Source organism: Pollachius pollachius, assembly GCF_949987615.1.
Source record: "Pollachius pollachius genome assembly, chromosome: 5".
In the NCBI taxonomy this organism is placed as follows: Eukaryota; Metazoa; Chordata; class Actinopteri; order Gadiformes; family Gadidae; genus Pollachius; species Pollachius pollachius.
The window spans coordinates 11204519-11218852 of record NC_136938.1 but is presented as its reverse complement, the minus strand read 5'-3'; the positions used below and the strand labels follow the sequence as shown (position 1 = coordinate 11218852).

At 43.9% G+C, this 14334-nt stretch overlaps 1 protein-coding gene across 1 annotated transcript; it reads right to left on the bottom strand.

Annotated features, from left to right (window-relative positions):
* On the bottom strand, nt 1-12330 carry cyp27c1 (cytochrome P450, family 27, subfamily C, polypeptide 1). The gene is made up of 9 exons (XM_079736174.1): nt 11965-12330; nt 9368-9558; nt 7293-7492; nt 5498-5707; nt 5225-5388; nt 3920-4086; nt 2232-2310; nt 1350-1553; nt 1-1179 (listed from the first exon to the last, which is right to left on the bottom strand). The coding sequence occupies exons 1-9, from the start codon at nt 12223-12225 to the stop codon at nt 1057-1059; spliced, it is 1599 nt and encodes a 532-aa protein (XP_079592300.1). The 5' UTR covers nt 12226-12330; the 3' UTR covers nt 1-1056.
* Nucleotides 12331-14334: the final 2004 nt, after the last annotated feature.

The following is a 14334-nucleotide window of genomic DNA, read 5'->3' as shown; positions in this document are numbered from 1 at the left end:
AACTGTCTGGCCCCTGATTTTATTCACAGCCCTCCACATGGCCCTCAGTAAGTTTGAATTTGACACCCCTGCTGTAGGTGGTCCTCATTTCCTGTCTTGGTTGAACCGGCTCCTTGCCGAGAGAAAAGCTCAAAGAATGAAGAATCATTTTATTGGCAGATATTGAAACTAAATGACACACAAAGTTAATAAACAGTATAAAGGTAGTGATTACACTGCTTAACATCCGAGGGGTACAACTGAACATGCATACAAAGACAAGGCAAACCTAATTGATCTGTCCCTATTACCTAATTACATTTTAAATGTTTTCCATCACATTCATGTTATGTATCTTCATTGAACAGACAACATTTGGCATGGGGGGGGGGGATTTTGGTAATCCAAAGAGAAGAACTACACCATGTACTCTGAAATGTCATTCATCTATCCAGGAATATTTCCAAAATTTGACACATATGGGCTGCCAAAAAAATGGGTGAATATTTGACTGCACTGGCATACAGCAAATCAACCCAGAAGAAGGTAGTTAAAAAGTCAGTACATTCGGTGTCATCCTTAAATTTTGCCACTTTTTTATAAACCAGGGCAAACTAATACTTAAAAACAACAATCTTTCGGTGTAATATACTGTGTGAATATTCAGTGTAATAAAGTTTAAATACCGAACACATGTCATTCATCGACTAAAATTTATAAAAGACATTACTCTATACATTGTGACATCATTTCATCGCTTGCTAATTGTGACTATTGACTAATTTAAAAAAAAAGTCTAGGTTTGGAACTTGGCCCCCCTGACCCCCAGGTCTGTAGGGGGTTTAGGTCTCTTGGTTTATCTGTGTCAAGGTGCTTTTGTCTGTAAGAGAGTGTAGGTGTGTAGGGGGTCTATGTCTCTAGGGGGTCTATTAGTTTAGGGGGCATTTGTCTCAATGTGGCTTAGGTCTATAGATGTCTACATCTTTAGGTGTTTATGTCTGTAAGGTGGTGTTGCACTATGTCTTTAGGGGTCTATGTCTATAGGGGTCTGTCTTTAGGTATCTATCTCTAGTGTGTCTAGGTGTCTCTGTCTCTGAACCGGATGTGTACGGGCGCCGCGGGACACAGCAGACCATGGGTCTTGGCTTTGACCTCGGAGGAGAGAAGTGGGGACACGTCGATGTTGAACCTCTGGATCAGCTGACAGGAGGAGATAAAACACTTTTAATATTTAAATTCAACCAGTTGATGAGTGTTGATTTTCAATGTGTGTGTGTGTGTGTGTGTGTGTGTGTGTGTGTGTGTGTGTGTGTGTGTGTGTGTGTGTGTGTGTGTGTGTGTGTGCGTGTGTGTGTGTGTGTTGCTCCTACCCTTGCAAGGGCTAAGTGCATCTCAAGCTCCGCTACCCTGCGGCCGATGCAGCTGCGGAGGCCATAGCCGAACGGGATGGAGCCAAAGTTGTCCACGCGGTCCGTGTTGTCCTTTCGGACCCAGCGTGCCGGACGGAAGTCTCCGGCGTCCGGAAAGTTCTCATCCTCCATAGATGTGGAGTAGTGACAAAGAGCCAGCTGGGTCTGGCACCATGAAGCACACAGGGTCATTTAGGACGCTTTAATCCAGAGAGACTCAACATTTAGTCATCTAGGCCAGTGTTTCCCAAACTTTTTTTTCCGGGGACCCATTTTTTTAAAATTACAAAACCATCGCGACCCAATTCACAATAGGCCTTATCTATAAAATCGTGAAAAGAACAAATTTGTGCATAAATTTACATTCCTGAACGTTTTTACTGCCAATTCCGCATCCCCTATATATGAACTTAAACCAGCCATTTCAAAGAGATATTCACAGCTTTGTTTTATACACTTGTTATTGAAAACATAATACACATATTAAATACTCTGCCCTAAATGAGACCAAATAAATGCATTTAGGCGGAGTTCACACCTCCTTGTTTTGGCTATCTCATTGTTGTTATTTCCTCTCACAATGTACATTAGCCTTTCAACTAGATTCAATGTTATAAATAAAATTATCAGAACAATACAAACATTCAGTACTATCAAAAACATGCTTCTTGTTGAAAGTTTGTTAAATGCTAATGTGTAAAAAAAAAATATATATATTTATTTCTTTCCTATTTATTTGGCGACCCAATTCAAATCTCCCGCGACCCACATGTGGGTCGCAACCCAGTCTTTGGGAAAGACTGATCTAGGCAGTGTGTGCATGATTATGTGCGTCCTACTCACCCCTTTAGGTAGAAAGTATCCTCCCACAACCAAGTCATCCTGGGTAACCCGCCCGTTGCCGGGGAGAACTGGAAACAGCCTGCACCGGACAAACAAAGACTCTTTCTCTCTCTCTCTCTACACACAGCTTTTAAACCGTTCCCTCTGGAAGACGAGCAGGAGGAGCAGACAAAGAAAGCGAGGGGCCGCAGGGAGCAGGTCCTTCACGAGGAGAGGAACACTTCCAGCCTCAAACTCTTTAAACCATGTTTACATCCGCTACAGCCCTTCACATAGCCTGGAGATATTCACATGTTCACAAACTCCACCGCTGAAAATACCAGGTATTAGGAAGTGACATCTAAGAAGATACAAAATTATGTCTGTGCAAGGTTAGTCCAAGCAACATAAAAAAGTTGAAATTCCATTCTATAATAGAGTTGCTCCACCTAAATAACCACCTATATTTAAAATGGAGTTAGTCAGTTATGTAGGGCTGTCCCCTGAAAGTTGATGATTCAAATCATCAGTCGGGAAACCCCGCAGTCGACTCAGATTGTCTGAATCGACTGTCTTCCTTTATTTATTTTTTAATTTTTTTAGAAGCTTTATTTAGACACTGGCCATGTCACTGTGGCGATTGATTCATTGTAACTTTGTTTGCTAGACAGAATCTCGCAGAGGGAAGCGGCTGTCTCCCCTTACATTATTGCTACATTTTCTCTAGCAGGGCAGTCAGTGTGGCGACACAGCGCTGTGTATTCTTCGGGGCTCAATGAATGCAATCAGATCGTGAACACGGGGCTCATATAGTGGATTATCCACTAGTCTATACATGAGCCCCGTGTTCATTATCGGACCGCATTACGGGCAGGAGCCTAATTAAAACCCGACAGGAATAAGTTGGCTACAATTCAGACGAGATGATTGACAGAAAATGAGCGCAACGTGCAAGCATATATAAAAGGCCTATAGCCTACCAAAACAGTGTTAATTGAAAGAAAACTCATTTTTTAAACCTCCAAAAGACCTGCCCCGCACGGCCGCCGAATAGTCGTATCTCTGGACTGAAAAGGCAGATCTGATTCGACTCAGAAAATTCTGAGTCGGGGACAGCCCTAGTTATGTAACAACCTGTATTTATTTAAACTCCCGTTTTCTACCTGCCTCTCGTATCATTCTTTACTCGCATCCTCTGCCTCAACCTCTCCTTCCCAACATCTAATCCTCCACCTGCCTACCCTCTAACCCTCCACCTCCCTACCCTCTAACCCTCCACCTCCCTACCCTCTAACCCTCCACCTCCCTACCATCTAACCCTACACCTGCCAACCATCAAACCATCCACCTCCCCAGTCTAACCCTCCATCTGCCCACCATCTAACCCTCCAACTGCCCACCAGTCCCCCCCCCCCCCCCCCACCCTACTCTCTTTTCCTCCACCTCCCTGCCATCTAACCCACCTACTCCCGACCATCTAACACTCCACCTCCTGAGACGAAGACAGATCACCACCCAGAGCTCCACGCCAAATTTCAGACTTCTTCTCCAGGCAACAGAAGTATTCAGTAAAGGCGTAGTCAGTATTCCAGACTTCTTTACCACACAACAGACGTCTTCGGTAAAGGCATAGTCGATACTCGTGAAATGGTTTTCAGTAATAAAATAAGTTATGAAACATGGATAGTGAGTCAGGTATTTGTGTGTACCTGAGCGTCTCTTTAACGAGGCCTCGGACGAGGGGGAGGCGAGTGATGTGGTCGGCGGTGGGGGTCTCCTCCGGCCCCAGGACCCCCAGCACCTCTTCATAGATCTCCTGCTGCACCTCCTTGTTCAGAGCCAGCATGTAGACTGCCCAGGTCAGGGTGAACGATGTCTGGAGAGAGAGCCAGAGCGAGAGGGTAATTTTAAGAGACACAGAGCTGAATATAGAACAAAGGATCTCCATTTGGCAGCGACCGAATCACCCGACAAAAGACTGTACCACAGGGCTTTGCTAAATACTATACCAATACCAGGCAGTCTGTCTGAGTCCAGTGTGGGTATATTGAGCCATGTTCATTATTATCAGTACTGTTGTTTCCTCTATTCCATATCTCATTAATAGGTTTGTTGTTAGTGTGCATTAGAGTTGGAAGGAGTATGTTTGTAGTTAGTGTGTATTGGAGTTATTGGCATTGGTATTCAAGCTCCTTATTCTCTTGTCTTTGTCTTCATAGCTTCTTCCGCTCATCTCTCCTTTCCTATTCCTCAAGAATGCTGGCTTGGAGATCACTCAATTATTGTGGCGGTTCCTGGAATGCCTTCTAATTTGAGAGCTTGTAGGGAGACTAGAGCCTTAATTGGTGGGACCTCTGGCAGTGAAAACTCATGGGATTGGGTAAATGTCTTGTGATTTGGGATATGAATCCCATAGTAGTCAGGGAGCTACCTATCCCTTTTAGGTCCACCCCCTAAGACATGGCTAATTAGCATGGCTACTGTTTGACACAGTTCTCGGATGGCCACTGGCTGGGCGCATTACTTATTTTGACCAAAGGAGGGGCCAGACACACACACACACACACACACACACACACACACACACACACACACACACACACACACACACACACACACACACACACACTATGCACTTGTAAACAAAGTTTTTATACAAGTTGTATAACAAAGTTGTTATACAAGTGCTAAATAGTGTGGGTGCGTGAATGTGACATGTAACCACATTGAGCTGAAAACAAGACAAAAGTTCCACCCTGTGAGGATCTCAGGCAAAATGGCAAGAAACTGGATCTGGGTGAGAACATCTTTAACGGTGGAGTAAATGTACGTGTGCGTATGTGCTGACCTCAGGCTGACACCCTGATATTGGCGCCAAAGAAAGACAATCCTTGAAATACAAGACTAGAACACACACACACACACACACACAGATTGAAACCAAACTTCAACACCGGGCCAACCATTGACACACCCTCTCTCACACACACACACACACACACATACATACACACCGTGTCGACGCCTGCCAGCAGCATCTCCGTCGCGTTGGCGTAGATCTCCTCCAGACTCATCTCCATGGTAACCAGCATGTGGGTGAGGAGACCCCCCTTGACCTCCTCCCCCCGCTCTGTCTGACCTCTGACCTCCTCCAACCTCTTACTGACATGGACTTGACCTAAAGAAGGGTGGTGGGGGGCAGAGAAGAAAGAGGGAAAAGAGTGAGAGATTGTGCAGAAGCAACAGACAGCTGCGCACACACACACGCACACACACACACTTCTTACTGAAGTTGAAGAGGCCGTCCCAGGAGCTACAGAAGTCCTCCCAGGGCCCGGGCAGGACCGGCCGGAGCCACTTTGGGATGGCCCCGGCGTACATGGTGGTCTTGAAGGAGCTGAACATGAGGTGCAGAGCAGTGATGTAGTCCTGCGTATCTTTTGGCACCTCCTCCTCCAGACAGCCCAGACGAGTTTCATACAGGATGGCGGCCACTCCTGCAGAGGATGCATATGGAATAAACACATAATTAACAAAAAGTTAAGTACATTTTATTTTTTGGATTGCATTTTGATTTATCACTCTTTACAAATGGGACGTATTAAGGAAACAACACATTTCCTGGGATTTGGGGTGTTGTTTTGGGTGTCTGGCGCTCCCACACGCATACAAACTTTGAAAAAAGTCTACATGATTTTTTGAGTGACACATGCATTTCTGAAAGTACCCCGCCTACAGTTACCAATCGAGCGAGTCAGTTTTGGCGCCCCCTCCTACGTAGGAAGGGGGCACATTGGAATATGACCTCCCTTACTTCCCCACCCCCCTCCAATCAGAGCATAGCTACGATTTTGTGGACCAGCGAACGAGCTCAGGGCAAAGATGTTCGCGCATTTCAGAAGCAGGTATATTCCATACAAAAATAGATGTCTAATTTGTCAGTGTGCCATATGTGACTGCCTGGCAGGGAGTCTGGCGGAGCTGCAGGCTGCCGCCGAAGCTCTGGCGGGAGTCCGGCAGCTGAGCTCCGGGAGTACAATCCCTTTCTCCTCCATGTCGCGGTTCATGGACTTCAGAGAGTCAAGGCCAAAGTTCCTTTACCCCAATTCTTCTCAACCATGGCCGAGATATCCCCCACTATGAGTCTTTACTTGTTGTGGAAGTGCCAGAGACGTCAGACGCAGTCTTTATGATTCATAACATCATCCGAGGCTTATATAGCTTTTGGCCGTCATATTAGAAATATTATTATATAATACCTATAAATAAATATATATAATATTATTATTATTATTATTATTATTATTATTATTATTATTATTATTATTATTATTATATTATATTATATAGATATAGAGCTCCAGGAGTCCTTAAACGGCAACAATCACTTCTCCTCCATGCTGTGGTTCAGTTTGACAGCTCATTGGTCAATGGTCAGCAGCTCATTTGCATTAAAGCTACAGACACCAGAAACAGCGCATTCTGAAGGGACTGAAAAAGAGGGGTTATAGTGGTACGCAAGATTTTTTTTCCTAAAAGCTATTTCCAGCAAACTGCTTCAAAAACATGCCTTCTTGAACTCATATACTATGTTTACTTGTTGGGAAAACACCATAATATGTGTCCTTTAAACAAAAAAATACAATATTGTTTTTCTGACACTATGGGTTTGGACATCTTTTTGATGTGGAGGCGTCCTAGCAATCCGCAGGATCAGCTACTAGATTGGCTGGTCATTGATTACCCGGCATGCTTGTTACAAGACAGAGGCTAATAACCAACCAAGCCAGAAGCATATCCAGTGGGTTGCTAGGCTTGGCCAATGTCTCCTACATCCTGTTACTTCTTTCCACGAACAGAGGAGAGGAGGAAGAAAGAAGAGAGAGAAGAGAGGAGGATGGGAAGGAGAAGGTGGGTGAGAGAGGAAGGGGGAGTAGAGAGGAGAAGGAAGAAATTAACGAGGGAGGGGAGGAGAGTAAGAAGGATGGGGGAAGACTCTCCTATTCTCATACAGGTTACGATTCTTTCTGCATTGAGGAAGCGTCCTATTTAGAAAGACTGTTATATGAAAACAACACCTACCCTCCATGGCGTACTTGAAGAACAGGTCATTGATGTTGACCACAGACTCCCCGTCAGATGATCGGCTGCGTAGGAAGCCAACCCTCTTAACCAGGTCGTCCACCACGAGATTCACATCCTCTGAGAACACGGCCACGTCCTGCGGTCGCATGATCAGCTGCCGCAACACACTACGCATCTTCAGCCATTCCTCACCCTCCCTGCAGGACACAAAGAGCAACACGACTTTTGATACATGCATTACACTCACAACCTTCAAACATTACACTGTGCTATGTACCTCAACACCAGAGAGACCCCAACATGTTATGTATCCCACATTCTGATGACTTTAATAAGATATTAAACTAAGCATTCTAAGGATCGCAGGACTTTAACAACCCCAACATGTTATGTACTGCAAGATTCTAAAGATTCCAACATGTTATCTAACCAGCGGTGCAACAAAAGGGGGGAAGGTGATGACAATTCAGGGGGTCCCTTATCTTAATTATATGATTTATCAATAAATGCAAAAGAAAATGTGTGTAGATTCCTGCTCATAATTTATGTTTTAAAGCAAATTTGTCTTACACGTTAATATGGCTAGTTAGTTTGTCTGATCATTTCAATTGTTGGTCCTCCTGTTTGTAAACATATTCAAATATGAAGATCCAATATATTAAAATAGAATGGTGAGTGTCGTGTAAAATTAGCAGTAAATGAACCCCCTCTTTCAGCATGAATACGTACCATGAAAATAAATTGCTTTCGGCTTAGAGTTATTGGAAGGATGAGGGCATGTTATCCCATGGTTACGACTCATATCAACTTTTTAATACTTTTTAAGTGCAGTCGTAGAGTACGGCCGTTATAATGAGCGATGTTGTTGTAGAATGATACAATATTACTACTATACATAGTAGTGGTATTATGAAGTATTAGTATTTGCTGAGTAATTAATCCTGAAATGATTTGTCCGTACAAAAATGCAACACTTGTAAAATACAGGCAATTCAACTTTGAGTACATCAATTATCAGCCCCTCCTCTTCTCGCCCTTAACTTAAGTTTTTGTGGCGTAGTTTAGTTTGCAGTTTATAGAGTAACGCTCTACCAATACACCTCACAAAAGGGGCTATACACTAGCTCCGCTAGATGTGAGCTGTTGGCTCTTTCTGATGCATTCCCTAATTAATTTTTCTTCAAATAGATTTTTAATAAAATCTGTTTGAAGAAAAAGGCTATACTTTAAATAAATAAATAATCAATTATTGCATTATTGTAAATATAAACTGTGCGTTATCCATTCAGAAACAGTTTAACGCTAATAGGTCTATTAATTAGGGCTGGCTTGCAGCGCTCACCTAATAAGAAAGGCTAATAAGAACAATACCAATATAATAATAAGACCTGAGCTTTAATAAGAGGAGTGCTGCAAGGCTCAGTACGGCTCAGCACTGGTCAGGACTGGTGTGATTAAAAATGATTGAGGACAAGGCGGATAACAGCTTGAGGCTTTCATTTAATATGACTGTTAACATTAGTGATAGTTATTTGGCAGTAAACGTACGGAACTGTATTTACATATTTAATGTTTAAATCCTGGCTACTCCCCCATGTACTTCAACATTCTAAAGGCCCCAATTAGCCATGCAACGATTATAGACTACAATTTAAACTCACTGTTCAAAGGTTGGTCATAGAAAATGAATGCACCATAATGTCCTTTCTTTTGATAGAAAGGACAGAAACACTAGGTGTGGCTGTGCCTTTAGTTACCAAACCGAGACGTTTAAACCATGGTTAATAGTGAAATTGGTAAATGGTGCATCCCTAGCCCCAACATGTTATGCGCCCCAGACTCTAAAGACTCCAACACTCTCCTTAGCAAATTAGGCCAATGTTGGCCCCAACACCACATATGAGGCCAGTATAGGATCATGCATACCTATCCCCTGCCCTCTCCAAACATCACTAGACATTTTACTTGATATTTTAAAAGGCATATGGAGGAGATGTAATCCGTAGCGGGCTTACAGCTAGCCTACAATAGCTTCATGGGGTCCGAAAAAAGACAGGTCAAAGGCTACTCACGCAGAGATGAGTGCGGTGGAGCGGCCCCTCATGTCGCGGTACTCCTTCCACGACTCCATGTTTGCCCTCTGGGGTGTGGCTCCCTCGGCCCGCAGCACCTGGGCCACCAAGTCGCGGTCAGCGATGGACACCACCAGCTGGGGGCCGAAGCGGGACTTGAAAATCTTCCCGTACTTCTGACGGTGCTCCATCTGGAGACGGAGGGAAGATGCACTCTTTATCATCCTTAAAAATAATACACAGAAGATTTACATGTGACCGTGGCTGAGCACAATGTTAATCACTTGATGCTCATCATAGAGTCATGATCATATCACAGGAACCAAGAATCAATCATTTCGGGGGCTGTTCAGAAAATTGTGGTTATTTTACACATTCATGTATTAAATACGCGAACATGTAGCATGTAATATTATAATGCTTGCATGGTACAATAAAGGCAATTATGGCCACAGGTCGTAAACAAGCGCAAATGGTAACACGCAAATTGGGGGGGGGGGTTACACGTGTAGTGTAATAAATGATCTAATTTTGGTTATTTCTTAAACAGAGTATACCCAAACCACATTATATTCCCATTAAATCACAAAATCAGCATGAAAAGCATGACCAGTTGAACTAACTAAACATCATATCCAATCACTGAATGAAGATTATGACAATAAAAGGCACATTCTTCATCGCTAGAAATGTTATGAAAGCGCAGTTTAAATCGTAATATTGCATATTGCAAATGTTTTCTGGTTCTGCAGTTTTTGGGGCTCGCTCACTGATCAGTCATGTTGCCGAACATTTGTAGGAATCTTTCCTAGCAATCTTTTCCCATCTTTTCCTATCTTTTCCTAGGTTTATAGGGAGGTGTCTTAAAGGGATAGTGAACAAATATGTCTGACATTCAGTCACAAGATGGCGCTGTTGGAAAGTATTCCGTAAAGGAAAAAAGGGTAAAAGGGATTCTTACTTCAGTAAAAGGCAATGCTCACAATGAAACATGGCAATGAATAATAACTTGAGCAGCAAAGTCAGAATATAATGATGGGAACTGAATCTTCCTACCAGCAACAGGTTGTTATAACAAAGCGAACAACTCATGGGCCATCTATTAGAGCTCATGAAACGTCAAACTAAATACTCAAAGGCAAAATGTACAGAAGCATGTGCAAAAAGGTGTGCAGGGGAACGTTAGCACTACACCCTCTGTAATGAATGATGGTAAGCAAAGTGATGACCTTATTCAGAGGCAAAGTGACATCACTGCTCTTCTGGTTTAACGGAATCCCTCTCCTACCAGCAAGAGTCATTCCTGTTCGTGATGGTGATCCTTTGCAGTATAAAGTTTTCATCAGAGCATTTTAGAGAAGAGTGGAAAGAAAGTCAGATGACTATGGTGACTGCTTGCATATTCTAAAAAAAAAAAAAAAAAAGCTTTGCTTGACAAACCTTTTGGTAATGAAGACAAGATTGCCACTGCATATATGGAGAACGCATTTGCCTGGCCAGTGATCAAATCAGAGGATGTGAAAGCATTGCAAGCATTCTCCCTGTTCCTTAGAGGCTGTTGCAATGCAATTGAGGTGCACATCATCTCACCTATATGGAGGAAATCAATGTTTCTAATATGAAGACCATCCTTCTGAAACTGCCTAACAAATTCAGAGGCAAGTGGAGGAATAGGGCATGTCAGCTACAGGAGCAGCATGGACAGATTTTTCAGACCTAGTAGACTTCATGTTACAACAAGGATGTTACAACTGCCAAAGGCTATTCTTTTGCAAAGGCAAAAGAAAAGTCAAGACTAAGAGGAAGCAGTTTTGCAACAATACAGTGAGCAGGGACAGATTAAAAAAGCAGAACTCGACCGATTTTCGAACTTCCAATATAATCACAATGAGAAATTATTCTCCTCTTGCCTCACGAGCACCGTGCTCGTGCTATAGGCGAATACTAGAGCCGCGGTCCATCCATATGGGGCGCATTACTATGGACTTTTTCTTCCTTTTTAACTTTTACTCATTTGTGCTAATACTATTTCAATACAGTTGTACCAAAAATATTGTGATTTTATTACAATAGTAATAATATTAATATTACAAAGAAGCCCACAACATGACTACTTACATAGCCTATGTTAAATAGGGCTTATTTTAAGGGTTACCTAACGTCCTAGTATCGTAAATATCGTTTTGTGCAATGCCTTATTCATATTGTAATTATAATCCGTTTAACGTCACTTGTTTCTTTAATACAGTTTTATGTTGTTTTTTTGTTTCTAAATTACAGAAAACCTTAAAAGGTATAAATGCAGGCTACGCGGTAGGCCTATCTGTGTGAGTGTATGAACACAATGATTGGTGGTCAAAATGGCTGTGACATGGCGTTTTCCTTTACTTCAGAAAATACATTTTCACCAGCAATTGATGCAGAAAAGGCAATATTTGGCTGCAGAAAAATTCACAAGAATGCAGGAAATGAATTGCCCAACATTTGGGCTATGCAGCTGTGATTGATATTGGCACTCATTAAAATGTCTTAATTAAAAAAATAGCCCACTTTTAAGTTCCAGAAAGTTAGAAAAGATTAATAAAACAATGTCTTACCTGGATCTCGTGGATTCTGCTAAAACCGTCGCGATAGAAGAACTCCACCAGATTTCCAAACGTGCTGGGTCCGGGCATCTCCTTGAGAGTCTTCACCCGGGACACATCTGCCAGGGTCTCCGGTCGGATCAGACCCGGGCGAAGGGTCTCCTCCCTGGCCGCGGTGATCGGAGGCGCATCGCTGGATGCAGACTTGTGCAACGCGCGTAAAGAAAAGTAATGCCTTTCACTAACCAAATGTCTCGTGCGTAAATGCATCATTTATTCGTTAGGTAATTGAAATGTGTCTTTGAGGAGACAGTCCGCTTAGTCTCAAAAGCAAAGCTAGTGAACCAACTGAAGGTTCCACTGTGAATAATGGCCTGTTTTATAGTAAGTATTTCATAGGAGTAGTGATCTTTATCTCCTCTCAGACCAGATCGCCGTCTATTTACTACCGCCCTGCTGCTCTTGGGAGAGTATCGCGAGAACTGAAAGGTTGCAGAGGCGCAGCCCCGTCATCTTACAAAATTTTGGTTATGAAATTAATAATAAAAAAACATGCGATATTTCAGATGTAATTTTCACATTATAGATTGAATATGTAGCTGAAAACACCACGTAATGATGACAAATTAACATACAGCCAGAGACATACCACAGCCTAACAGTAGTAACAGGTGGTTCTAGGTAGCGTTTACGTTGAGAAACTTTGACATGTATATCTTCAGCAAACAAGGATGAATGTTTTTGTTGTATAAAATAGCCGTGTTTTGGTTAGTCAGCTGTAGCCCTCAGCTAACTCTCTAGCTCCAGTTATTGTGCTGTTATGGCTTGGTTCAACAGCTGTAACGTTTTTCCCTCAGCTAACTTGCTACCTTAAGTTGTTGTGTTGAGTTGTATTGATTGATTGATTGATTGATTTTGCAGTTGTAATGTCACTGTAATGTTATAAGACATTATACATTGTCACGGCACATATTTAATGCGAGAGAATTACTAACCATGACCAAAAACCTTTTTCTATAAATGTAGGTTGTACTTGGCAACAGTGGCGGACTCAGAGTGTTTGAAGGGCAGGGGCGAAAAAATAAAAGGGCCACATTCTTGCTCTAGAGGGCACATCGTCATCATTTATTGTATGAAGGGGCACCAGAGGGCACCCATTCATTTTTTTCACATGTAAAGGGCAGCCAATGAGGCACTTTCTCTCGTATTCACCACTCTTGAGGGCACTTTTTCAACCATGGAAGCACCAGGGGGGGCGGTCGCCCCCCCCCCCCGAGTCCGCTGCTTGGCAATCATGCATTAGCCTACCATGAAAAGGCAGACCGCAAGCTACGACATCTGCGTGACAAGGAGGGGGAAATGCCCAACAAACCCAGTCAAAGCCCACCCTATTTACAGTAAGTTTTAAGAATAGTATTATTATAAAAATATATAATTTATGAATGATCAGACGGGTGGCCAGGTCTAAACCAGTTCGCAACTCTCGTGCCCCAAACACAGCACAAACCAAAGAGCTGCCTTCATTTACACCCAGCACACAGACACTACACACACAACAAATACCCAACACGTACGACTGCATCGGTGGCGGTGCCGCTTCATGCCTGTGTCGTGTGGCACGGGTGTTGGCCTGGTCTTCCGGACCACGTCCTTCCCTCCCCGGACTGGGGTGCCCTGGTCTACACGCTGAGGGTGATGGCCGCCCCAACACATTGCTGGGTCAGCACCTGCTAACCCAGCGATGTGTTGGTGCAGGCCAATGATAAACGTGGATGTCCGCAATCCAGAACTCATGCTCCACCTCCCAGTCTCCCACCCGGAGGACTAGCCGCTTCCTCCCCTTCATCCCGTCCTCTGCTCCTGTCACCAACGCCGACCAACATCAGCCGGACATTGGTTGGCATCCATGCCCCTGGGAGGACGCCAGGACGTACCAGGGATGATCGGCCCCGTATCCACCAGGCCCCGGCAGGGTCAACCATCGAGGCTGCAGCCACGAACAGGCCCCCCATGCGGCCCGGTCCGCCAACCAGGGCGCACCGCCCATAGAGAGGGTGAGGCGATGGTCCCTTCCAAGGACCTCTCCCCCGTAGGGCTCTGGCTCGGGTTGCCGGCGCGGGGCAGACATGGGCCAGATGGCCAGGCCCACCACACCGATGACCTCAGCGGTCGGTCAACCCTCCTACGCTCCGTCCAGACCCTCATCACAGTCCGCCGTGGATGGCTGGGGGCTGGGTCGGATGGTGAACTCCATCTCTGCCCGTTCCTCCTTGACGGCTACCAGTTCGGCGATCCCCCAAGAATTGCCTTTATTTATACGCAGCACACAGACACCTAATAATAATAACAATCATATTCCTTTTATTGTCTTGCTACCCTGCC